Consider the following 27,131-nt stretch of genomic DNA (forward strand, 5'->3'; position numbering starts at 1 on the left):
TGTGTGTGTGTGTGTGTGTGTGTGTGTGTGTGTGTGTGTGTGTGTGTAGTGGGAGGAGGAGGAGTAGTTTTTTTTCAGATTGCTTGTCAAGATAATACTAACTTAGATTAAGATCATAGGCCATGTCTCCCTGCTTCACGAGTGTTCCATTTAAATGTGCAGGTTTAGAACAGGGAGAAACAGGGGTGGGAAAGCAAAAAATAATAAGCAGCCAATGTGGAGCTAGAACTTTCACACTCAGAGTCTGGAGGCGGCTGTCCTGAGCAGGGAAGCCCTTTGCAGTTCTGAGAGGAGGACAGGGGCATGCAGGATACCATCTGCAGACGTGAGTGAGTCCAACCAGTTCTTGTTCATTTGGTGAGCATTTTGAAAGTACGTGTATCTGACTAGGCCCTGGCGATCTAGGTCAGTTCTGGAGTGCCCTTGGCAACCTGCTATAGGATGTCCAATGAGGTCATCGTGTCATCACGAACCTCCCTCCTGTGTCAGGTTAACTGGGCAATGAGAGCATAACCAGACTGTGTCACAGAAGTGACTGACTGTCTTTGCTTTTGGTCACGCTGACAGGGCTCTTAGAGCCCACTGGGAGCTAGGAAATGTGCAGAGTGTATTGTAAGCAATGCAGACCCTACAGGCCCTGGACTAGGAGATTGCTCCTCATTCACAGATGAGAAAAACGGGCTCAGAGTAGGAGCATAATCCCAAGATCACTTACCCGAAAAGAGAGCCTGAAAGTCAAGCCGTGCTGTCAAGTAGGCATTCAGACTTGGCTGCCTCCCATGCCTAGGGTCCTCCCAGCCAGCTTCCTGGGTGCTTGGAGTTAACATTCAAGTAAGAGTGGGGGAGCTCTTCATTCCTGGGGCCTTGATCCATTCCTATTGGGAATTCTCAAGGCCTGGCGAAAGAAGGGAGGGAGTGGAGAGCCTCTCTGGCTCTGCCCCTCGTAACAGGGCAGCTGACAAGGATGTGACCTCTGTCTTGTGAGTGAACATACATGTGCACGCACACACATACACACAGCACACTGCCTATCACACAACACACAGCTGACGTGAGGTATATATAGAGAGATGTTCTATTATCACTTCTCCATATCCCTGTACTGAAGGGAAAGTTAGTGTCAGGATGCCCAAGCCTCTTGCCCAGAGATCTGCAGTCAGACCTCATTCCAGGATTGGTTGAATGGCTGCCTGGAACCTAAAGTAGGTTTAGTGGGAGAGACAGGTGTCAGGTAAGGAAAGACAAAGTTAATAACCCCAATTCCACTTGGGAGGGGTGGGAAAGGCAGGCGAGGGCTGAATGTTCGGGCGGTGATAACGAAGCCTGTGGTCAGGCTCCTCCCCGTCCTCATGTCTGTCAGACTTAGAGCCCTGCTTCTTCCCAGCGCCCTTCACTACAAGGCCAGCCAGGTAACCTCGCCTGGAACCCTCCACAGCCAGCTCCTCTGGTTGGTGTGCTGCTAAGACCAAGTTCTGCGCAGTTCCAGGGAAGCAGCTAAGAAGAAGGCATGTCAGATGAGATGCTCCAGCCAGCCTCCCTAACACACACACCGTGATTGGTTTCATTCCTAGTCTTTCCCACATCCCCCTCCCTAGATAGTCAAGATCCATGCAGCATCCCCAGCAGAGGAAGCAGACAGACCCCTACAAGCCAAACTGAGCGACCTGCACCACATCACCAGAGCTGATGCTAGGCAAAGCATGTCACATGTGTGGCCCAGTTTTCCTTCCCTGTTCAAACACTGTCTCCCTCGGAGCCTTTGAGTGCTGTGTGTTTGAGTTAGGCTTTGTTCACTGCTCAGAAACCATATCACTGCCTTACAGTGAAGGGTGAGCGAATGCCTAGAGCCAGCCCAACCATGAACAGAACATGAGAGCCCCAGTGAGAGACTGACAGTCTCACTTACGTAGACGTCCCTGGCAAGGAGGGGCATTTCCAGTCGCTATCCAGACCACTCCTTGGCAAATAGTCCTCTTTCAAGTTCCCAAACTACCATGCACTCCTCCTGACCTACCCTAGTCTCTCACCTGGGACCCAAAGGAACCATGGGGTGGCTGAGCTAGGGGCAGTTTTGGGGTGGGGGAATACCTCTCCAGGAAAGATCTAGCCAGGCCAGGACTTCTGAACCTGCATTCTGTGTTCTCTAGGGACAGGCAGGTGTTCTGAGGTGTCATGAGGCCTAATAGACTTCTTGTAAGCTGGCCTCTGGCCTGGGGGTGATGAGCTGGCGTACACTAGTTAGGGAAGAGGACTCCAACAGCCCAATCTGTTGGGGACTTCTGGAGGGAGTGAGCAGGTGGCAGGTGGGAACCTGGTGGGGTGAGGCAGGGAGCCATGCAGCCAGTACAGTCCCCATGCTGCTTTCTTTGCAGAGTGCAGCTCCTTCTCGCCGCCCACCACTGTCATCCTGCTCATCCTGCTGTGCTTTGAGGCCCTCCTCTTCCTCATTTTCACATCAGTGATGTTTGGGACCCAAGTGCACTCCATCTGCACAGATGAGACGGTAAGCTGGACACCCACCTCCTCTAACCTTGGCTTTGGGGACCCAGTCGCCTGTCAGCCCTGAGGGCTCAGGATGCAGGGCACAGTGCCTTCTGTTCTAGTGTCCTGGTCATGTTTATGTAGGTTCGGCTGGTTGCATGAGAGTGGCCCTGCCTGCAGCCTTAGCCAACACAAGTCCCTCTTTATTATACAGTGAACCCTGTCAGGCATTCTGTCAGGCTCTTGTCCTTTCCAGCAAGGCTTCTAGACGTCGGCTTCTAGAACTGATGTCCTGGCTGGATCCAGGAGGCATCTGCTTTGAGCCTCCAGGACAGCACACTCTGGTCCTTGTCCATCCCGCTCTCTTGTCTTCCTGCCCACTCACCTCATGTCCTACAGCCGATTTCTGGCCTTCCAAAGATACCCAGGAGTCTGGAAGTGGTTGTTGTGTGACATTTCTTGACTTTTGTACTTTGGGCTCTAGAAGATGGGGTGGGCAGCACTTTGCCCTGAATATGAAAAAGAATCTTGGGGACCCGGATTCAGCCTCTTGCTTGCTCCTGGCTTTATGAGTTCTGCTCACCCACCTTCCAAGAGAGAGCTTTCAGCTGTGGTCTGTGCTCTTAGACGAAGGGCAGCTTCTTCTATGGCTTCAGGTGATCTGGCTCTGTGGGCCTGGAAGCAGAGGGGGCAATGCTGCCCACTGCCAGAGTACCACTGGGAGTTCTGAGTGGTCCTCAGTGCTTTCCATGGCTTTTAGCCACTCCGTTTCATTTATAAGAATTCCTGTCATTGCATAAGGTTTGGTGTATATTCAGCTTTATATCAAATTGATAAATATGACCAGCTGCTCCACAGAAGACCTATAGGAAACCCAGCTGTGACTGTCAGGCCCTGCCCATTTGGGAAGCACTTCTAGGTCCCCCAGAGCATGTTCTGGGGGCAGTAGATAAACTGACGGTCCGATTCTAGCTGTTTTTCCTTATCAAAATTGTTCCTAAACAGAATTGTGTTGCCTGTGACTCATGGGGAGCATCATCATCCTTAACTGACGCCCTCCTGGGTCCCTAGGCTGTGAGAGCAGCATGGGCTTCGAGAACAGCATGGGTTGCCCCCACCCCATCCTTGGCCAAGACTTAGGACAGAGAGACAGCCCCTGCTCTCTGCTTCTCTGGCAGCTCAGCCACTCTATTTGGAGGAAAGAGAATATACATTCTTCCTAGACCCACTTTTATTTTTGTTTTTGTTTTTCCTGAGAGTTGACAGGGCAAGTGGCACAAGCTGGGAGAACTGCCTTGTCCTCCAAGCTCCTCTGGGAAGACCCTCCCCACCTCCTCCCCGTGGCTGAGGCTGCAAGCTGCCCTCCCTCTAACTGCACTAATCCGCTCTTCCTCTTGTGATTCATCTCCTTATCAACTGCCTCTCACTGTCTCGCCTTTCCCTTTGTGTCTCCTCAGCCTGCCCAGCAGCTGCTCCTTGACCCTCTGGGCTGGTGAGACAGTATCAGAGCAGTCACTTCACCTGCTGCTTGGTTTTTTGTTGTTGGGTTTTTGGGAGGTGGGGTGGGGGAAGAGTTGTTGTTGGATTTTTTTGTTTATTTGGTTTTGGTTTTTTGGTTTTCTTCTTCTTTTTTTTCTTTCTTTTTTTCTTTCTTTCTTTCTTTCTTTCTTTCTTTTTTTTTTTTTTTGTCTGCAAAGTGGTCATTGTCTCGTCAGCTCTCCTATGCGTCTTTACCACAGCAACAGCCACCATTAGCTGTAAGAATTTCGATCTCATGCATCAAAGCCTTTGCATACACAGGTGCCTCGGAGCACTTCCTGACCCAGCAAGGACACAGAACTAGACAGTGTCAGTCTTGTTGGCAACAGTGGCCCAGGTGCCTGCTGAGAGCTCACTGTCCCTTCCTCCTCAGGGCCTTGTAAATGCATGCCCACCAGAAACCACTTTTAGTGACACTTCTTAGGAGCGACAGAAGAAAGCTGTAGGTAGCTTTACTGCTTTGGAAGGGAAGTGTTCGCTCTAGTCACCTGAGGCATGTGAACATCCTTCCCAGAACTGCAGAGGTGGAATGCCTGACTGAAAGTGTGATTGTTCTTGTTTTCAGGGAATAGAACAATTGAAAAAGGAAGAGAGAAGATGGGCTAAAAAAACAAAGTGGATGAACATGAAAGCCGTTTTTGGCCACCCTTTCTCTCTAGGCTGGGCCAGCCCCTTTGCCACACCAGACCAAGGGAAGGCAGACCCGTACCAGTATGTGGTCTGAAGGACCCTGACCAGCATTGCCACTCAGAGCACCTCATGGCACCTCCCATCTGCTCTCGTGAATGTTTAGGCCAAAACTCTTAAAACTTTTTTATGTCTTCAGAAAAATGGCTGAGCATTGCAGAGAAAAAAAAAAAGTCCTCATGTTTTATTTTTTAAAAAAAATCATCCTTTCAATTTTTTGATGACTGAAGCTGCTCTTTTTCCTAAAATCACTTCTCTGGCCTCTGTTTCCTCTCTGCTGTCTGTCAGCATGACTAACGTCGCGGGTGCTGCCCAGGCCCTGCCCCTTCTACTAATAGAATGCCCCCTCCTGATGCTGTATGTGGATGAACTGGGCCAGTAGGAAAGCCAAGAGGGCCCTGACCTCCTCCTGCGCACAGGGCAGCACTGGCGCCCACCAGCAGAACTCAGAACCTCATTGAAGATGATGCTAACCCCTTGAGGTTTAAGGATGGAGAGAGTGGGCTGAAACCGCCATAAGGGTCCTTGGTGCAGTGGCCTCCTGCCCAAGTGGACAGTTTGCCTCAGTCTCAGAAATCGATTGTCAGCCTTGTACCTCATGGGCATAGGTGTACAGAATGATTTTGGGGAGGTGGGAGAGGTAAAGGGGCCTTTGTATTCTGAATCAGCAATTATGTCACTCTGACTTTTGGGAAGAGTATGAAAAATTGTTTCCCAGTTCAAAATGCCTTATACAATCACAAGAGGAAAAACAATTTCAGGCAAGCTACAATTACTTCCTACCCCAGTTCCCGCCCTTTCCCAGCAAGATTTCAGTCATTCTGAGGGAAACAGACATGCCACCTGTCAGGATCATCTCATTTTTAACCATGTCATAGGCATATACTTTCTGGAGTTTAAAGTCCTCCAGATGTGCACAGACCTGTGTCTTACGTGTGTCTAGCCTGGGAAGTGGTTGTAGATGTTAGGTAACATTCTTAGAGTTGCCAGGTAGCCCCTACTCACCTGCTTCTCAGCCTGCCACACAGACGAGCTTTCCCATCAGTAGGTACTGCTAAGCACAGCCGCACAGGGAAGAGCTGGTCAGGAGCTGGGGAAGGACCAGGGGATGTAGGAGGTGCCAAGAGTCTACAGCCGAGTGGAGCCTGAGCACCAGGAAGTCCCCGCACCAGTGGGTTTCAAAACAATCACCACAAAACTCCCTTTTTAGCTTTTGCTTGGGGTGGGGGTGGGGATAAGGTTTTTCCCTCCAGTTGTGGGTAGGAGGGAAGTTCATGTAGCCCTGTGGTTTTTCAGAAGTCGTGGGACTTTCTGCCTCTTTCCAACTGTCAGTGCTTCCACATGGAAACAATGCAATAAACCTTTTCCAAACCTGCCTCTGCTCTCTCCCCGTGGCCCGTGCAGAAGGCCAGGTGCTGTCCGGCTGCAGGGTGAGGGAGTTTAGTTTGTTCTTGCAGGCTACGGATGGCCTTTCTGCGGGCAGAATGCTCTGCATGTGTTGGTGGGGAGGGGGCTGTGGCTCCAGGAGGTCAATCTTTGGAGTCTAGGGCCAATGGCAGCCCAGCAGAGAGCCAAAGCTGGGCCAGCAGAACGTGCCTAGCACCTCTACCCACAGTGCTAGGTGCTACTCTGGGGCTTCTTGTTGACGGTATCTAGTGACGACAGATGAGGCGACCCTGAGGAATCGGTCGCCTACCCTACCTCAGTGGGCTTTAACTTGCCTCTGCTGTGCCGTTTAGGCTGAGATCCTGGGGGGGTATGTATGTAATTTTTACACATAACTTTATATGTCGACATATATAGGTTTATATCAAGTTCATAGTATTTGTTCTCCAGGTGCCTTTGAAATTTTATTTATAGATCTCTTGGTATATATGAAAGAGGTATGGCCTATTCCAGGTTGAGCAGGCTAGAAGGGTCTAGCCTTGCTCAAATACTCAGGATAAACCTGCTGTGGCAATGGGCAGCTACACTGCAGCTTTGGTTGTTGCCATTCTCTCTCTCTTACACACACACACACACACACACACACACACACACACATTTTCCCCTCAAGACTGAAACTCAGGAAATAACCTTTCAGGGCATTATGTGACTGGCTCATAGCTTTCCCCATGGGGTTTCTAAGGAATGCAGTAGATGAAAATGCAGGAATTTGAATCCTGAAATTAAAGCTCACACTCTGAACAGGCATGCACCCAGCTTTCCGCCTGGGTTCCTTGTGAGTCTCCCTCTGCATTACTGTAAGCCAAAGGCCGCAAAGTGGATGTCCTTAGTGCTCAAACTACAGCAAAGGGGACTCAAGACGGGACTGCCCCAGGATGGCCTGCATGTCCCATTTCATTTTCTTTCTTTTTTTTTTTTTTGGTTTGGTTTTTCGAGACAGGGTTTCTCTGTGTAGCCCTAGCTGTCCTGGAACTCACTCTGTAGACTAGGCTAGCCTCAAACTCTCGAACTCAGAAATCTGCCTGCCTCTGCCTCCCAAGTGCTGGGATTAAAGGCGTGCGCCGCCACCGCCCGGCCCATTTCATTTTCTATGAAGCCAGGAGCACTTTTCTGCAAGCACAGTGACCAAGGCTGTGTGTCAACGAGTGACTGTGCCCTGAGTCTTCTGGTCCATCCAGATGGGGTAAAAGGTCTTTGTCTGTGAGCCTTTGTAACCCATCTCCCAGAATGGTAACTAGATAGTGGGAGAGAGGAAGAGACGGGCTTGGGCTGGGTAATCCCACATTCTTGTCTATTTCTTCATGTCATATCTACATATTTGCATGAGCTTGGTGATGTGTATACAGTAGAAATTCGTGCCCAGCCTCTTCTTAATACCATCTTACCTTTGTAACACTTGGACCTTGCAAGACTTAAAGGACTAAAGGGTAGCTAGCCTTCGCTCATTCTGGTGCAGCCACTTTGCATCCTGATGAGAGAAATCTTCCAAATGAGGCAAACTACCAAGTGCTTATTAAGAAATACCCATGCAAGACTGGCATCACAGACACCCCACCCCAGGACGATGGGCTTAGACTCTCCATACCGGACTAAGAAATTCTCAATTTCTCTTCTTTCAAAATGAAGTGCACCAGATCCAAAGGGTCAACTAGCCAAGGAACACAAGCAGTTCCAGCAAAAATAGGAGGGCCGGTGTTTTTTTGCACAATGCTAAAAATCAAGCTCAGGGCCTCAGAATTTACAGGGATGGGGGCTTCAGGTTAGCCCTGCTGCAGGTGGTGGTGGGTACAGCACCCCAGTTCCTGGGATATGGTGTCTAAGGCCAGCATATTCCCACTGACGAGCCATTGGCCCCTTCCACTCTTGTTATCTGTGGCCTCTCCCACCCGGAATGTATAAAACAGCCTCTAATGATCTTGAACATGTCATTTGAGTTTGTTTTGACCAATGGCACCTTTACTGAAGAGCCAACAAGACAAGGGTAGAACCAAAGAACCAGCCTTCCAGTGAGGAGGGTCTAGTGAGCTCTCCAGACCCACAGCGTTTGAGCAGCCCAGCCACAGCCAGTGTTCTGGTCATCATTTTCCACGGTAGCTCCACTCACAGGGCTGGCTCTTTCTCTGAAGCCAAGCACAGAGGTGCACATGCGCAAACCCAGCGAGTTTGGAAGTGGAGGCAAGAAAGTCAGCCCAAGGTCACCCTTTGCCATTCAGAGAGCTCAGGAGTAACCTGTGGTACATGAGACCCTATCCCCAACACACACCCCCCCAAAAAAAAGACTTCATAAAGAGCCAGGTACATGTGTCTGTAGTTCCAACACTCAGGAAGTTAGGGCCAGAATGGCTTGAGTTCCGGAGATCAAGACCAGCCTAGGCAGCACATTGAGACCCTGTTTCAAACAGAAGGAGAGAAGCCACTGAGCAGCATGTTCTCAAACCTGGGCCTTGGCCTCCTTTCTCCCTCCTCTACTCTCCCATGGACAAAGAAAAACAGAGGCACGATGTCCGGTACTTCAAGGTGACATGCAAAAAACCCTCTGGGGGAAAGGTGCCACCAGCTCTCCTGTGGACTGAAGGACACCTGGAATTCTTCAGCTGGGGTGATGGAGTTTAGTGGCAGCACGTGTCTAACCTCAGTGTGTGTTCCCACCCCTGCGTGGCCAGTTAACTACCAAAGTAGGACCTTGGACAGCACCCCTAAGCCTTAGTGGGTCTCTGAAACACGATCAGGTAAAGTGGTATGGGCTTTGGTTTCTGTGTGCATGACAGCTGCACAGGAGCTGCGATATTCCAGTCTGGGTCACCTGCCTCTGCCTCTGCCTCTGCCTCTGCCTCTGCCTCTGCCTCTGCCTCTGCCTCTGCCTCTGCCTCTGCCTCTGCCTCTGCCTCTGCCTCTGCCTCTGCCTCTGCTTCTGCCTTTCTCTGCCTTTCTGCCTCTCTCTACCTCCGCCTCTCTGCCTCTGCCCCCTGAGTACTGGGATTAAAGACGTGCACCACCATGCCCAGCAAAAAATACGTTACTGCCAGGCAGTGGTGGTGCACACCTTTAATCCCAGCACTTGGGAGGCAGAGGCAGGCAGATTTCTGAGTTCGAGAGTTCGAGGCTAGCCTAGTCTACAGAGTGAGTTCCAGGACAGCCAAGGCTACACAGAGAAACCCTGTCTCAAAAAAAAAAAAAAAACATTACCTGCTGAATGATGCTTCAAAGTACTTTGGTTGTGGGTACATGTATGTTCCGGGTCGCCACAGGAAGATGCTTCATCCTGTGGGCTACAGTAGGATGTGAAGCTGCTGCTGAAGAGAGCTGGTATCATCTGGTCAGCTCTACAGAGCTTGCTGTGGGGATGCTGGCCAACTCATCTGTTGGCATCGGGGTCCTATTCCAGGACTCTCACAAGCCCTGAACTTATGCTTGGGGTCTCTGCCACCTAAAATTCCTAGGAACTTTAGGCCTCATACATTCATGCTGCGTGTGGTGTTGGTGAGTGCTCACATGTCAGACCCCCCAGGACATTCAGGTGAGGCCAAGGCCTGCACACGGAGTCAGTCACTCTGTTCACTTGAGCCTGGCATGGCTCATACCTGTGATTTTTGCCTTCGGGACACCTAAGTCTACAACTCCTAGGGAAAGAAGCCCTGGGGTCTGTTTTATGCATCAAGCTACTTAGAATATTTTCTTCCTATGCTCAAAGCTGACACTGCTGATGTCTGTATTTGTAGCTGCTAAGGAATGTCAGCACACAGGCCAGTGAAGCCTAAGACACACTTTACCGTGGTGATCCTGGGCTTGCCCTGCCCCTGCCCCTGCCCCTGACGCTGAGACCACAGAGTGAAGCTTTGTCAGAGAACGAGGAAAATATCTGGTGGAGAGGGAAAAAAAGCACCAGTCCTGTTTCTGCATAACCTTCCAACCAAGCTCGGGCTGCTGTCTCAGCCTCTCGGGACCTCAGTACTGACACTTTCTTCACAAGGTGTGTGTCAGGACCTGTGTTCCTGGCCTTGGAGGACTCCAAGACAGAATGGTATACCCAGTGTCTCCCACTGTACTGCCTCGGCCCCTTGTTGACTGACTGCAGGTGATAACCGAGCAGGAGATGCAGGGTCCCTGCAAGTGAGCTGCCTCTGTTGTCACTGCTGCTGTAAGGTATGGCCAGGGGCTGCCAAGGGCAGCACATGCTGTGTGCATGACTTGCAGGGACTGTTAAAACTCAGGTCTTACCTGATTCTTGTTCTGATTACAAAATTCATGCTTGCTCCATCGTGTAAACATGAAATGGGGACAAGTCCACAGAAACACACACCATCTGCGACGGTAACAGCTCCATGAGGGTGTCCTGTGCAAAATGCTTCTCCCTATGGTACGACACAGGTCGCAGGATGGCCCTGCATCATGCAACACCGTCATCATGGTTTCTCATTGCCACGCTGTTGCGATTTATAGAACTAGTTACTTAGTCTCAACTTTTCATTCTAACTATTCTGTCTCGGGTTCTTTTGATGTTTGAACTTCTCATTGTGAAATAATTTCAGACTTATAAAACCCAGCAAAATTGGATATCTTCTGTATGACAGTCAGTGTTACCAGAGATAAACATCTTACAACAACAACAAATTCCTTTCTCTTTTAAGAAAGTATTTGAAGAGAAAAAGAAAAAACGAGGAGGACGGGAGGAGCTTGTAGTCTGCACGGTGGCACACCCCTATAGTCCTAGCTGGTCAAGAGACTAGGGTGGGAAGATCACGTGAGCCTCGGAGTTTGAGGCCAGCCTGAACTATGCAGCAGACTGAGATCCATTTTCTCTTTAAGAACAAAACTCTTGAAACTTACCAGCCTCTGCATCGGGAGAGTTTCCACCGCTCACCTTTTGTCTTCAGGGATTCCACATGCTACTACTTGTCTCTTGACCCCATTTCTGTCAGTTCCTCGGTCTTAAATTTGTCATGACCTAGATATTTTTAAATTGAGGATAAATTCATATAATGTAATACAAATCATTTAAGTGTATAGTTGGTTCTAAGACACTTATCAAATTCAGGATAAACCTCTTCTGTCTGGTTCCAAAATAGTTCCACCACAGACCTTGGCCCTGGTGAAAACTGTAGGTGGGTTACTCCGTGGGCTGCTCATGTGTCGGGTTAGGCTGTGGCTTGGGGCAGGAAGGGCACTGGGGCGTTACATTTGTGGTTCGCTGTAACTGGGAGCACTTGGTACTGATCCACTCGAGTCCTGGGAGTTCTGACCTTGATGGTTGTGCTACGTCCATTTCTGGAACACTTCCTGCTATAAAGTGCCTGCGGGCTACTTCAGTCTCATATGAAGAGAGAACATGAGATCAGATTAATTTTTTTTGTTTGTTTTCTGGGTTTGTTTGTTTGTTTTAAGACAGGATCTCTTTCTCTGGCTGTCCTGGAACTCACAGAGAGTCACCTGACTCTGCCTCCACACTGATCTAAGGTCAGATTCTTTAACTGACAGCTTTTACAGAGGTCAAGAAACTTAAGTCCCCAAGATGTCATGGGAAGAGTGCTGGAGTATTGGTATAGGATATGGTCAGATTAGTCTGTGCACTTGCCTCTGCATTACAAAAAGGATGTGCCATATTCCAGTTACAGAAGAAAATTGCATGGAAGAGAAGAACTAGGACCATAGACGTCTTCCTTGAAAGGAAGGGAAGAGGGTCTTGAGTCATGACTGAGTGCATCAATATCTGTCTGGGAAACTCAGAAAATTCCCTTAGCTTCCAGAAGAGGTGGAGGAAGCAAAGGCCAGACTGGGGGTCAGAGCCTTTGTAAGGATAATACGGATTTGGAGAGCTGATCTGTCTGTATCTATAACCATTTGGGGCTTTTTCCTACCCATCACCCTCTTTCTGTGGCCTGGGGCCCGAGTCACAGCCAGTACCCACCACAGGTGAGTGGTCAGCTTGGGAGAGACCATGGGAAATGTCTACCGCATGTACAGGTCTAACACCAAACCTCACAACCCACAGTGGCCTGCGCACCTTCTGGTGCCCGCTGCATGTGGCATCTCTTGCTTCCCCTTGCATGTTTGTATCTTGTGCTGTGTCCTCACCCCTCAGCCCATGCCAAGCTTGCTGGTCCTACTTTGTACAAGGGACCCCTTTCTTAATGGTTTCTTAGGTGATAGCCTAGCTCATGCCTACAGAAGCCAAGATATGCTTGGCCATTGGGTATCTGGTCCCTGCCCAGTAGCAGACCACTGCCTTTGTAGAAAGGGTCTGGGGGTACATGGGTGACAGGCAAGTCCAATGCCAGGCCTGCTTATTCTGCTTCACAGTTTCTGCTCTGCCCTGCAGCCCTAAGGGGCTTCCAGAGTGGCCTGGGCCACAGCAAGCTGTGCCATCCGTATTGGACTTCCCATCCCCTGCTCCGCCAAGGCAAAGGGTGTGTTCCTGTAGCACGCTGACCTGATGCCCCATTCTCCTTCAGGGCATTGAACGCCTCCAACGAACGAAACAGCCCAGGGAGCAGTCGGGCAGCTGGAAGTCGGTCCAGGAGGCTTTTGGTGGGGACTTTTCCCTGAACTGGTTCAACCCTTTCACCAGACCTTGTCAACCAGAGACACCCATTGACAAGGGCTTGGTACGGCAAGTGTCATCTCTGTCAAACATGGACAACATGGAAACAGCCGAAAGCCAGATGGAGGAGACAAAAGACAGGGACTCCGTGGAGGTGCTGGATGAATAGAGGTCATGGAGAATAAGATACCCACAGTGACTGCCACCCTGATGAGCATTACCAGCTCTGTCACCCCACCCTCTTTTCCGTTAGGGTTGAGGTGACGGGATGGGAAGGGCAATAGAGGGTACAGGAGAATAGGGACTTTCTCTGAGTTCCTATTAGCAGGATGTGTCAAAAGGGATGGTCACTAACAATTCTCCAGGCCTGGAAGGGTGCCTATTCTCTATCCAGCAAGGGAAATGGTGACCAGGATGTCGGGGTTAGGGGATCCTCTTCTGCTTCTTGAGGGCTGTCTTGGGGAGGCTGAGGCTCTTGGGGAAGGGATACTAACATCAAGGAAGATCACCCTGGAAAGCTAGAGAGACAGACCCCTGCCATTTCCAGGGCAGGGATTCCTTGGCTGGCTGACTGGGAATCAGAACAAAGGAGGGGCTGCTGAGCCTGCCTTCAGGGCTCAGGCTTGGTTGAAAGAGCACCCCACACACCTGCACACGTGCACCCCACACACCTACACGCATGCATACACATGTGCAGAGCCTATCCAAATGGAAACAAGCCTAGGTTATGACAGTATCGCCACCCTGTAGATTAGACTCTTCCCTGAGACAACAGTGCAAGAGGCCTTTCTGTGGCCACAAGCATGCATTCCCAGAAGAGCTAGGTGAAGACATATATTGAACTCCTGGAAAAAGTTTAATAGGACATGGGGACAGGTGAAACCAAAAATGGCCTTTTTTGCATTTTAGAGTAGCTCCCAAGACGGTGCCTTCCAGAACACTGCGTTGCTAGACCTAGTGACACACACATGCCTTATCCCCAACATCTGGAGCAGGCAGCCAGACTTCTGTTACTTTGAAGTGAGCCTGGTCCATGTGGGTCTGGCTACATAGTAAAACCGTGTCTTAGAAACAACAAAAAAAGAACTGCATGGTGGCCAGGACACGGAGACCGCTAAACTGGGAAGACCCTAGACACTGCTCTCCCAGGATGAGCTTGGACCTAGTCTGCTCACTGGAGCTTGAGGTATCGGGCTGTTACTGGTAGTCTGGGCAGGCCCCCTGCACTCCCCAGTCCATTGCGGTGGTTGCCGCAGCAGCAGCTTCTACAGCCTAACCAGTTAGATGGTCCCAAGAAACTCACCCAACTCCCCAACTCACGCCTTGAACCATTCCTCAGTGTTGCCGGTACTGACCCTGGCAGAGGATTGGATCACACTTCTTCTTGCTCTAGGTAAAAGGACATGAGCCCTGGGCCAACGGAACCTGTGGCCTCAGCGACATGAGTCAATCAAGGTACTGTCTCGACCCTGAGAAAGGAAAGCTGTAGGGAGCAAGTGGTAGTGATTCCTGGGCAGCATCGTAGGTAGTGCCACAGAGTGTCATCAGGGCTTCAACAGATGTGGCCTACTCCACCCCGTGCAAGTGACTTCCTCCAAGCAGGTCTGCTTTAACATCTGTTAACAATAACATGAGGAACCCAAGTTGGCCCTAATGTTGGCACTATGTGGAGAGAGCTGACCTCTGGCTGCAGGGGCCCCAACCCCAAACAGACCTGGGTGGCCTATGTGCTGAACCGTAACCAGAGATTTCATACCGAGGGAAAGCAGGGCTAGTGACCAGGTCCCCGAGGAGCAGCAGGTAAAAGAAGGGAGGAGCTCTGGAGTCAGGATTTGTTAACTGAATGTCCTCACACACTGAGGCTGAAACTAATCGTCCTTGGGGACAGCTAGACCTCCAGCAGAGGTACTCCAGACCGCAGCCATCTGTTTCCAGAGTGCTTCTCCTGGAAAGGTTGGAGTGTGCATTTTGCTCTCACAGGTTTCAGTCTTCCGTATTCCTCAGCAAACCCATTACCATGTCAGGCTTCAGCCATGTTTGCTCTCATGTCCAGGAGGTCCTGGACAGCCAGGGTTATGTAGGCAGTAGTCTATGCAGCCCTGGGCCTTGTACCTGCACACCAGGACACGATGGCCTCTCCATGGTGTCTCCTGAGAGTCCGCTCAGCGTTGCAGCTGTAAGAGGAGGCCCAGTGTTTCTGGGCCAGAGGCTGCTTGCACACCTGCCTCTTGCTTTGAATAAAAGTTCTTTGGCCTACCTGTGTGGCTAGAGGTGCCTTTTTTTTTTTTTTTTAAAGCAGGAGATCCTAGCCCAAAGCCCCGGACAGCGTCCTTCCTTTCAGGTCTAGTATGTAAAACAAGTGTCACACAGACACTAACAGTGGTTTCATGGGGTTACTAACTGATCTTTCTTGGCCATCAGCATAGACAGAGGTCATCCCAAAAGCACGTACCAGATATCTGCGTGCCACCGAGGTGGGCATCTGGGTAAAAGGAGTCAGGACTTGAGGTTTTCTGGTTTCGGGTGAATGAAGGAGAGATGACAAGTTTTATATTAACTTGACACAAGCTAAAGGTACGTGAGAAGATACTGAGAAAATGCCTCTGTAAGAGTGGCCTTTACACAAATGCGTAGTGCATTTTCTTGATTGGTATAGGAGGGCCATTGTGAGTTGTGCCACCCCTGAGCTGGTGGTCTAAGAAAACATGATGGGCAAGCTATGAGGGGCAAACCAGGAAGCAGCACTCCTCTGTGACCTCTGCATTAGCCCATGCCTCCAGGGTCCTGCCATAACTTCCCTCAGAGATGGACTTAACTTAAGCTAGATGCAATTAACCCTTTCCTCCCCAGCTTGCTTTTAGTCATAGTGTTTTATCACAGCAACAGAAACCCTAAGACAAGAACAGCCTCTGAATACACAAAATAGCCCTTATTCAATCTGTACTCAGTCTCTCTGGAATACATGTCCACTTAGAATTACAGTCCTTGAGAGAGGTTGACCACCACGAAGAGGGCCTAGACAAAGGAGGCCAATGCATTGGAGAGCCCCTGGATCCATGAAATTCAGAGGCAATGACTCTCCCCAGGTGAAGTGAAGCAGCATGCTGGCATAAAAGAAAAATTAACTCGGGACCACTCAGCCATCTTAAAGTTGCCAGAATTTAATTCAAAGTATATGTGATCAGATCCTTTAACAGCAGACCAGAGCACAGAGCTGCAGGGAACAGGGCAGCATACAGTGCTTCTTCAGATGTTGTCACTGGCCATAGACTCTTACTTAAAGAAAGGGTCTCCCTCCCGTGGCCCATCTAGACCAAGAGGGCCTCACGCCAGCGTGGGGCCTGCTTCTGAGAGCGCAAAGCCTTGGGATATGAGCATGTAATGCCTGGCCCAGGACCAGCTCCAGGGTGCTTTCTGCAGGACTTCCAACACAGCCTCCAGGCACCCCTGGACTTGACGGAATCCATGGTCTAGATGGAAAATACCTCGAGCACTTACTTCTATATCTGGGCTCTGTATTTGGCTCTGAATCCAGATGACAGTGGCACTGTCTTCTGAGGCCACGATTCCTAAATATGTATCTGAGATGTCTGCCTAGGACATGTGTCCAGGTACCCTGGCTCCCCAGAGCTACTGCCTGTGGTTACATTGGCCTTTGAGCTCTGTCTTTTGCTGGGCTGGCTCTTGATTCTGCCTTCACATGAGCAATCAAATTTAATCATCCCTGACCTGAAAGCTAAATGCAATTTAGGAAATTCTAACGTGCTTAGCCAAGGCTCAGAGCCAATCAGGGCTCCTGCCTCCATCTCCATGGTATCAAATGGGCTACGGGGTGATAAGAACGACCTTCTCGGCATGAACCTCTTTCACTTCTCTGGAAATGAACTTGATAATGAATTTCCTGGGTCCAGGCTTCACGGGGGTGCATTGCATTTGGAAATTGATGGTCTTTCCAGGCGGCACTTTCCTAGAAAATTCAAAGGCACACAGTCAGCCAAAGGTGCCATAGACAGAAAATTGTAGTGCATGAGAAACCAGGCAGGCATCCGGTTCCAGTGCAGCTCTTGGGAAATCCCCTTTTTGCACCGCCAGTGAAGAAGGCCTTCACCTGGAGTGTGGCCACTTGTCTCAGCTGTAGGACAAGATGGCCCGCTGAAATGGCTGCTTTCCAGCTATGCCAGTAACAAACCTTCCTGAGTGCTCTCAGGAACAAGTTTAATGATGAATCTACAAGAAGGTGTTTGTCTAACCCTAGGTATTCAAGATGGCAGTACATGAGAGTGTATTAGGCTCTGAGGCCCTGCCCCAATACTACCAAATTGAATGTAGTTTTGTTGTTGTTGTTTATTTTGGGATTTGTTTGGTTTGTTTTTTGTTGGGGGGGATGTGGGTTTTCAAGACAGGGTCTCTCTGGGTAGCCCTGGCTGTCCTAGAACTCACTCTGTAGACCAGGCTGCCCTCAAATTCACAAAGATTTGCCTGCCTCTGCCTCCAAAGTGCTGAGATTAAAAGTGTACACCACTACCACCACCTTGCCACAATCTGTTCTTTAACAGTTGTCATGGGGAATCAACATATCTGTGGAAGTTTAAGAAACTAGTCCCAGAATAACAGGAATCTGCTGAGATTTTCTTGGAAGATCTAGACACCTGGTAAGAAATAGGCCTGAGGAACAGAGCATTTAAGTAAAATCCTTTACTGGATATTCTGACATACCAAAATCTATAGCATCTGTCTAGTCCATCAGACAGAAGACTGTGAGAAACACTTCTGCACAAAGGCAGCAAAGACTCCAACTGGGAACATGCCCCTTACAGAGAAGACATGTGGGTGCATGGGAACTTATCCTGTGTTCCTGCAAGCTGAGAACCAGCACTGTGATTTGCTCTGAACATTTAAATGAAATCAGATTGCCTATACTGAGGTATATTTGGGGATTACTTGATTATAGATGATGTTTCAGAATACTAGGTAGATGATAGGTTAATTGACAAAGTTGGGGCTCTGCACAGCTCCATCCCGGAACTAAAGTTTGAAGTAATAACTAGGCAACTAGAACCATAAATTTCAGGAAAAGTGTAGACTATTTCTATATACTTATAATGACATGAAATTAAGTATCCACAGAGAAGATTAAAATTTTAACGTGAGTTCCAGTGGTGAAGGCATCTGAGGGTTTAAAACCATCTACGCTGGGGTATAAATTCATAGGAGGGCATTTGCCTTTCAGGTACAAGGCCCTAGACTCAATTTCCAGGGCAGTATCTTTTTTTTAATATAACTTATTTATTTTTTTTTCAAACTGTAATTTATACTCATTCACACAGGGGTTATAAACACAAAAAGGCAGGACGTGGGGAAGGGGATGACACTGGAGTGTGGGTGATCAGGGGGAATACAGATATTTTTCAGAACAGGGTATCGGCTGGGTGAGGGTTCAGGGGATAGGTCACTGTGACTCTGCCTATGACTCACTTGTCCTTATCTAAGTTGGTAATATCTGCCAAGGCTACCTATTTACAAGGTCTATGACTACTCAGGCTGGTAAATTGTCACCAAAGCTGCCTGTTTACAATAGCTTATAGCCCTCAGTTTCAGTGTTTATCCACAGAGACCCAAGACTTGGTGTTAGTATACATGTATGACAGGCCTATTGTTGATTTTAGGCCTATGGCTGATTTTAGGCCTTCAGTGTATAAACAGGGCTGCTCCTGACATCTCCTCCCTTCTCTAAGTATAGAAGGGCTGTGGTGATTCTAATCTTGCAAAGGTGGGGATAGAGGCCTGACCTCCAGTATTTGAAGGGGCCCTTGTAATGGCTCCAGTCCCCCTGTCGTTGTCCAGTGAGGCATGAGGGCCATACCCGTCCCGATGTCTTTTTCCTGGAGAGGGGATACTTTTGACATCAACCCCTATGCAGTCAGGCTTGTCCCTCAGGGAACCCAGATAGATATTTTTATCTTTTATTTATATTCCCTTGCAGTGCTTAGCCTCGCAGTCCAGGGCAGTATCTTCAAACAAACAAACTGCAGTGCCCCATGTGGGAGCCACACACCTTTAACCTCAGCACTCAGTAAGCAGAGGCAGGCGGACCTCTCTACGTTCAAGGCCAGCCTGGTCTGTATAACACGTTTTAAGCTGGGTAGGGCTATAGAGTGAGGATGTCTCAAATAATCCAACTCCTACAAGCAATTTACAACACAACATTCCTTCCTGACTTAAGGCTTCACTCAGATTAATAAGAAAAGGCAATGGCTCCCTAGGGGGGCAGAAAACAGGCAATGGAAGTACAAATGAATTACAGGAGAAGTCAACAAGAAAACCTGAGAAGTAAATAGAAACACAAATTAAAACAGAGATGCGTTGGCATTTCTGAAGAACAACCAAGCAGACTGGCAAGAAACACAAGGTTTATTCCTGGTAGAGCACTAACTAGCTCTTGGTAGAGTACTAACTAACATAACCTTTTCTGTAATTTGGCACCCAGCACTCTGTGTCTGCATTTTTACTGTAACATCCTGGGAGTTTACATCTCAAAAGTATGACACAGGTGCGTGAGACCCATGTACAAAATACAAAACCGATCATTAATACAAGTTGGGAAGACTTACTCTTGCTCCCAGGACTTCATGCTTGTGAGACCCAGGCTTTCCACTGAGAACTTGATGTTGGTCAGGGGGATGGGCAGAGTGTTCTTGAAGGTGCAGGTGATGACGAGAGGGTGGTTGACTTTGCCTGTGCTTGGCATCTGTTAGAGTGGAAAAAAGACGGGGGTGACAGACTGAAAATGAGAGGTCAGAGGACAGGCTCCAGCAAGAAAGGTGACTCGCGGTCCTCTCTCCAAGTCCAGGGTGTCATAGGTCTGTGCTCACTTGGGAGGCTCTAGTGGGGGATCGGACCTGCCTGGGCCTCTCTTTGCACATGCTTATCTCTCTAGTTTTGCCAGACATATCTTTAAGAAACTCAAGGTGTGTAATCTCACGGTAGCCAGAAGTCCTCATGTGAAGTACATCCTGATCTTATCCAGCAAGACACCCCCTTTTCCAAAGCTTGAGGGCTAAATAGTTGTTAGAACCCTCAAGCTATACTAAAGACACTAGTCCCACCTCACCAATGACCCAAAATACCAAACTGCCTCACGGGACAGTCAAGAGAAACATCCAGAAACAAGCTGTGTTCCAGACACTTGAAACTCCTACATGCCTTTTCCCTGCCTGCCCTGGTTGTACTCTCTTCCCCAGAGCCCCACCTTCCCTGCCCAGGGCACCCCAAGATTCTTTGCCTGCATGTTTCTGGCTTTGTCTCCTGTAATTCTCCTTAAGGTACTTAGGGTCTGAAGCACAGTCAACTGAGTGTGTCCTGAGAAAGCTGGAGTGTCTACCTCCAGGACACCGGAAACACCAACTAACCTTGTGTGACCTCAGGGACCAGTGTTCTCTGACACCCGGAGATATCTGTGATGCCACCTGGAAGGGGGTGGGAGGGAGACTCCCCCAGGAGAAGCTTTTAACTTTTTTTTCAGACGTATTTTATTTGCATGAGTGTTTGGTTACATGTACGTATATGCACCACAGGCATGCCTAGTGTCCACCCAAGTCAGAAGAATGCATCGGATCCCCCTCAAACTGGAGTTACAAGTAGCTGTGAATCATGATGTGGGTAAAAGGAACTGAACCTGGTTCCTCTGTAAGAAGTACTTTTAACCTCGACCCTCAAAAGAAATTCTTGATGATCAGGCCATGGTGGGTACACTGGAACTGCTTCCAAGTAGATTCTCCCATGGAGAATGTACGCTCTGCTGCAGAGCGGGGACCAGGCCAGAACCCGACCATGTCTAAGGATAAGTTAGTACCTCATGTCCTCAACCACACTGCTGCAGAAATGTCAAAACATGGTCTCCACAGGGGGACATGTCCTCATCCTGAGACATTCCTATGGGAGGTATGCCTACCGAGACGTAGGCATCTTCAACAAACCCTACAATAGGCCAGGCCTCACCAGGGAAGGTCTCTGAGATGACTGTGTTCGACAGGTCATCAGAGACATAATGGGAATCTCTTATGCAAGCTGCCTCTGACTCCCGCATGAATGGGAGAAAACTAATCAGAGAGCCCAAGCAACTCTGGCACTAGCTTCCTCTCACTCTACGTGGGGTAGGCCCATGACAGGCCTTGCACCTCACTGGCCTGCATCCAAAATTCTGACACACAACAATCTGATGCCATGGGTCTTGGCAAGAGGAACTGCACATCTGAGGAGCAGGGTAGAAAGAAACTAGTCACTGTGCCAACTGCTTCATTGTAATTGTGTACTGTGCACAGGTATTCCTTGTTTTTAAAAGTTTAAGTCCATTTAGCCAAAAGTTGAGAAAAGAAAAACCGTTTGACAGCCAGGCAGTGGTGGCACATGCCTTTAATCCCAGCACTTGGGAGGCAGAGGCAGGTGGATTTCTGAGTTCAAGACCAGCCTGGTCTACAGAGTGAGTTCCAGGACAGCCAGGGCTATACAGAGAAACCCTGTCTCAAAAAAAAAAAAAACAAAACAAAACAACAACAACAAAAGTTTGACACATCACTTCGCAGAAATACCTATATGAAAAAAAAATGATGTGCTGTTTTCCTTAAGAATGCAATTGGCCCAAAGATCAGCCAACCAAGAGACCACAAAAGCCCCGAGCTCCGCCCCTCTTCAAGGTCAGGTTTCAGATAGGATTCCTTTCTGGACTACAGGCAGCTCACCTCTACAGAGAAGGCAGAGTACAGGAAACACAGGGTCGTGTCAGTGGCCACCCTCTCACCAGAATCCACCATTTCTACAATGATGAATCCTTTAACGACCATCTCATCATCCACCATGCCCAGCTTATAGATGTAGAAGCTGGAATCCATGCTGAGAAACACCTCTGTTTCTGTGAAAGAATGGGAAGAAAGGAGAGGTGAGTTCTTGACCAAGATTAGCTCTGGGGATGGAGCTGCTTGGCCATAGAGGAGTCCGGTCCTCTCTTTAGAGAGCCTGCACTCAGGGACCAAATGGATTCAGTCATTTACTGAGATCTCCAGGCCCATTCTGGGCTCCCACTCTCAGGGTGGCCTGCTCATGTTGAGAGCAGCTATGTCCTACTGATGAGAAGGGGCACACCAAACAAATCTCTGCTGTTGCAGAGTCATTTCATGACACCATTAGCACCTTCACTTGTGATTGTGTGCTAGACTCCTGGCCCGTTTTTCTTCTGTGCCTAGATTCCTTGTCACCACCAAAACATAAGTGCTCAGTAAATGCTATGTCTGTCCTCACATAAAGAGTTAAAACATGTGAGTGACCCACAGAGAAGAGAGAGATGCCAGATACTGGGTATTCTGGTCTCTCTGGGGCTTTGAGGCCTCATTGCCCCTGCTTCTGGTACCTTGGCCTTGGAGCTGCACAGTCTTCTGGAGGACTCCCAGGTTTGTCTTATGGTTGCCTGTGTATGTCTGTAGGTCGAGGGAGCACGAAATGTTGACATTCTGTGGGGTGGTCATTTTCCTTCTCAAAGTTATGGTCAAATTGATAGGATATCCTAACTCCACAGAGTTCTGGAGGACAGATATATGAAGATGGTTGCTCAGTGGCTGAGTGTTGTGCTTGTCATCAGGACGTTTGCCAGAGGCCTTCTCCATGGCCTTCCTCTCCTCTGGGGAACCTGTAGAGACAGAATATTTTCTGAAGACACCCTTGGGATCTGAGAGAGCCTTCCCATTGTTCTAGTTAGGTTGTATTTTGGTCTTTGATTTTTATTTTTATTTATTATTTATTTATTTATTTTGTCAATAACACAAGCCGTGGTCATCTGGGAAAAAGGGACTTGAACTGAGAAAATGCTAAAATGCTACCATTTGATTGGCCCAAAGACAAGTCTGTGAGGCATTTTCGTAATAAATGACTGATTTAGAAAGGTCTATTCCACTGTAGGGCTAACACCCCTGGGACCTGTGTTATATAAGAAAAGTTGAGTAAGACATGAGGAACAAGTCAGTCAGCTGTGTTCCTCCATGGCTTCTGCTTCAGTTCCTACCTCGAGTTCCTGCCTTGGCTTCCCTCAGTGGACTGTGAGGCAAGATATGTAAGCCAAATAAACCCTTTCCTTTCCAAGTTGCTTTTCGTCATGGTCTCAATCACAGCAATAGAAACCAAACTAAAACACAAATTGGTACCAGGAGTCAGGTATTACTGTAACAGACATGACCATGTTCTAGGAAGGACTATGGGAAGACTTTGGAACTTACGATCTGGGAAAGCTGTAGAGTGTTCAAAGCTCAGTGGGCTGTTCTGTGGGAGCTTGGGAAACAAATTTTTTGAGAGCAACGAAGACAATGAAGTGTTGAGGGAATTTTTGTTTGTTTTGGTTTGGTTTTTTGAAGCAAGGTTTTTCTGCATAACCCTGGATATTAGAACTAACTCTGTAGACCAGGCTGCCCTTAAACCCAGAGATCCACTGCCTCTGCCCCCTCCCCAGTGCTAGGATTAAAATTGTGTGCCACCACCACCCTGCCTCATGAAGTTTCAAGGGACTCTTGAGAGTGCCCCAAAGAGTCTTTCAGAGCATCTGTACGATAGATTTGAATTAAGACTCTCTAGTATCTGGTCAGCTGGAGCTGAAGAATCAGCTGTGCACTTCTCAAGAAGAGGCAGGCAGATCTCAGTGAGTTTGAAGCCAGTATGGTCTACAAAGGAAGATCTAGCTACACAGTGAGACCCTGTCTCAAAAAAAAAGAATAGTTGATTATCAAGAAACTAGTACCACCAAAGTGAAATCTCTATAAGTCAATCAATTGCTGGCCAGGTAGAGCTGAGAAATCAGCTGTGATAAAGAGACCAGCAGCGCTGAGGTAAGATCTTCCAGGAGTATTTTCTCTTTCTCAGCACACAGAGTCTGTGGTCTAGACAAGGCCAAAGTTGCATCTCATGCTAGCAGCTGAACTTGGTAGTGTAAGAGTTTCCCAGGTGGCACTGGTTTTGAAGGCATGAAGGATTCATGGAGGTCAGCTGAACCATGGTACTGTGAGAAGCCAGAAGAGGCCATTGGCAAAGGGGCAGCCATGTAGACCCCAGCATATTTGAATTACAAGAAACATGGGCTAACCGGGACAGTGACAGGTGTAGCATGGAACCAACTTGAGCTTAAGAGACCAGTTCTGTGTGCTGCAGACAGCAGGACCAAAGAAAGCAGAGCTGTGTAGGTGCTCGGGGTCTAAAGGACCAGAAGCAGACCTCACATTTGAAAACTGAACTTTTTGCACTGTTGGATTTTGGTTTTGCTTTGATTTGATTGTGACTATGTCCTGGATCTTCCTTCTTGGAATAAGAAATAACTTGTTTTTTTAATTTACTGGAGCCTCCACCTAGGAGTGTTTGGATGTCTTAAAGAGACTGAATTTTTAAAGATTGTGGGACTTTGAATAGTAGAAATGTTTTATATTGTGATATTGATACTCATATAAGATCTTCAGGATAAGCAAGTCGGGAAAGGGCATCACTTAACAGTGTTGTATTTGTCTGTCAGGTTGGCAAGGAGTTAGTTGTCCTGATTAGATATTTTTGTAAACTTGACACAAAGCAGGCTCATCTAGGAAGAGAAAATTTCAATTGAGAGGACACCTCTATTTGATTGGCCCATAGACAGATCTGTGAGGCATTTTCTTAATTAATGACCGATGTGGGGGGGGGCTTATTCCGCTGTGGATCTGCAGGTGGGCCTGGGCTCTGTAAGAAAGCAGCTTGAGCAAGACATGAGGTACAAGCCGGCCACAGTGATCCTCCATGGCTCCTGCTTCAGTTGCTGCCTCGAGTTCCTGCCTCGAGTTCCTGCAGTGGACTGTGACCCAGGGTATGTAAGCCAAATAAACTCTTTTCTTTCCAAACTGCTTTTCATCATGGTCTTTATCACATCCATAGAAACAAAACTAAGACACCCGTTGACTAGCGCTATGGGGGAACCCAGGAGCTGAGGCTTCACACTAAGAAGCACCCAAGGCCCTATGCTGGGAACCTGTAATAAGTGGAAATGGCAGGGGAGAAAAAAAACAAAACAGAACACCCCTGCTCCTCCCTAAGAGCTGTGGGAATACTAGAAAGAGTGATTCACCTTCAGCCTGCCCAGGACTACTGAAATCAACCGAAGGATCATTTAATCACAATTGCCCACTGAGCCAGGCATGGAGACTTAGACCTCTAATCCCAGCAACCTGAGTCAGGAGGATTACCATGACTTCTAAACCAACCTGGACTATGCAGTGAGTTTCAAACCATCTGCAAAGTGAGACCTTATCTCAAAAAACAGGATGAGAGGCAGGTGGAGCTCAGAAGTCGTGAGGTAGTTCCATTCTCTCCCCTCCTCCCAGACCCTCAGTCACCCTGAAAACAGGAGGGGCTATGAAGTCAGAAGCCTCCCCATCTGTGGTATGTGGGTTTTCAGCAGACCCATAGCCTCACCACACGGGATTTATTGTCCCTGGACCTTGATGACAGCTCCCTGAAGTGTCCATTCAGAGCTCACCTTTACTTGAGCAGACTCAGCTTACAACAAACGGCGGCATCTTTCCTTGCGTATTCAAGCAAAACAATTTTAAAACCCTGAAGAGCCAGGGAAGAACAAAGAAAAAGAAAGCTGGGGGCTGTCATCTTGAGGCTCTGTGCAAATGAGGCTGAAGTAGAGCACCAATCTTCCTCCATCTGGACACAGCGCCTGGGCCAAGGCAAGCAAGCTTACTTACTATCCTAGACAGCCCCCTGCTGGCCAGGAGGCAAACGGAAGAAGAGTTCAGAGGTTATGAATGATGGATACTGGCTGCACAGAGGTGCTGCAGGGAATCATTGCCCACGCATACAGCAGAGACAGCAAACAGGATCTGGTCTCCAGAATGCCACAGTGTATCCAGCAAGCTTATAGCTTTCAAGGAAAATCAGCCCCTTGTAGAAGCTTGATTTGGAACTAACTAGAGAAAAGCTTCATCTATTTTCAATATAATCAGAGGGACTGTTGAGATGGCTCAGCCGGTCAAGGCGCTTACTACAGGTTTGGTGACCCGAGATAAATCCCCATGACCCATATGGTGGAAGGAAAAGGGCTGACTCCCACAAGTTGTCCTCTGACCGCCATACATACACTGTAATGTGCTCACCCACAGGTATGTACATACACGAAATTAAAGAAGTGTAAAAACCATTGTAAAGATATTCAAAGAACTGAAGGAACAGAAACAGTAGCTCACCAACCAGATACTATCAATAAAGAACTTGCAATAGTTCTAAAGTCAGTAATAGCTTAAAGACTGCACAAGAAACCGTTAGGAAATTTGAGGTTAGGTTTGTAGAGAGAGTATCTTGTGTTTGTATGGATGTGGTACTCGTCCATGATAAGTGTGATGGCCTACAGCTTAGGCAGGAAATAGGAGGTGGGACATCCAGGAGGCAGAAAGCCTTCTGGGATAGTGTCAGGTAGGAGATTTGTTTGAGAAGGTGTGGCAGATGAGGTACCTGAGCACAGGCAATCAGCCACGTGGCAAAATGTAGATTAGAATAAATGGGTTATTTTAAGTTCTGAGCTAGCCAGAGAAGAGCCTAGCTATATGGCTAAGGTATTTGTAAGTATATTTTGAGTCTGAGTCTTATTTCTGAGAGCATGGGGCTAGGAGGAAGAATCAGACATAACTTTTACAGAGGTTAATTGAAATTACCTAGTCTTCAGGGCAGAGTGGGAAGTACAAGGAAAAAGCAACGGTACAGTGAGCACTCTTTCTCCCTCCCTCAGGCGCTGGCCAACTGCTTGCCTAGCATCCGTAAAAACATGCTTTAGTACTTTAGAAGAAAATTAAAAAACAAAAAAACCCTAGGCCAGGCATGGTGGCGAACACCTTTGATCCAAGCACTCAGAAGGCAGAGGCAGGCAGCTCTCTGTGAAGTCCAAGCCAGCTTGGTTTATATAGTAGTTTTCAGGCCCTCCAGAACTGTCTCAAAACAAACAAACAAACAAACAAAAACAAAAACAAACAAACAAACAAACAAAAAACCCAAAACCTCCTAACAGCTACTTCTAAGCTGGGTGGCGCTAATCCAATAAGAACACCTGTGAGTTCTGTGTCTGCTGTCTATATAGTGTCTAGAGCATTACAGGACTCTACAAGGTCACAGGAGCTGAAGGTGTCATGTGTTTGCTGCCTGACGTGTGTTGACTCCCCAGGCAACCTGTGATTGGCCTTTGTTTCAAACAGGACATTATATCGTAGACAAGGCTGGCTTCAAACTCACCACAATGTTCTTGCCCTAACCTCCAGGTGTGTGCCACCACGTCTGGCTACCTCATCTTGCCCTGGAATAGACACACTGAGTCATCATACAGGACACAGTCACCCTCATCTCACAGGACACAGTCACCCTCATCCCACAGGACACAGTCACCCTCATC

At 48.3% G+C, this 27,131-nt stretch overlaps 2 protein-coding genes across 3 annotated transcripts in view; one reads left to right on the forward strand and one right to left on the reverse strand.

The window, feature by feature from the left end:
* The window catches only part of Zdhhc3 (zinc finger DHHC-type containing 3), a 47,073-nt gene extending 32,124 nt beyond the window's left edge, over window positions 1-14,949 (forward strand). Inside the window, exons 6-7 of one of the 2 annotated variants that reach the window (XM_028767283.1) lie at window positions 2,373-2,503; window positions 12,603-14,949. In XM_028767283.1, the coding sequence (XP_028623116.1) occupies window positions 2,373-2,503; window positions 12,603-12,860 (389 nt within the window). In that variant the 3' untranslated portion in view covers window positions 12,861-14,949. Of the gene's footprint in view, window positions 1-2,372; window positions 2,504-4,585; window positions 6,084-12,602 lie in introns of those variants that run through there. The other variant, XM_028767284.1, reaches the window with a different exon arrangement.
* A 1,567-nt stretch (window positions 14,950-16,516) lies between these two features.
* Tgm4 (transglutaminase 4) overlaps window positions 16,517-27,131 on the reverse strand; it is a 28,482-nt gene continuing 17,867 nt past the window's right edge. Inside the window, exons 11-14 of the mRNA XM_028767285.1 lie at window positions 22,095-22,370; window positions 21,430-21,599; window positions 19,303-19,439; window positions 16,517-16,658 (exon numbers count right to left, since the gene is read on the reverse strand). Coding sequence (XP_028623118.1) covers window positions 16,517-16,658; window positions 19,303-19,439; window positions 21,430-21,599; window positions 22,095-22,370 — 725 coding nt within the window. The remainder of the gene's footprint in view (window positions 16,659-19,302; window positions 19,440-21,429; window positions 21,600-22,094; window positions 22,371-27,131) is intronic.

This window comes from Grammomys surdaster, unplaced genomic scaffold (assembly GCF_004785775.1).
Source record: "Grammomys surdaster isolate TR1022 unplaced genomic scaffold, NIH_TR_1.0 172, whole genome shotgun sequence".
Classification (NCBI taxonomy): Eukaryota; Metazoa; Chordata; class Mammalia; order Rodentia; family Muridae; genus Grammomys; species Grammomys surdaster.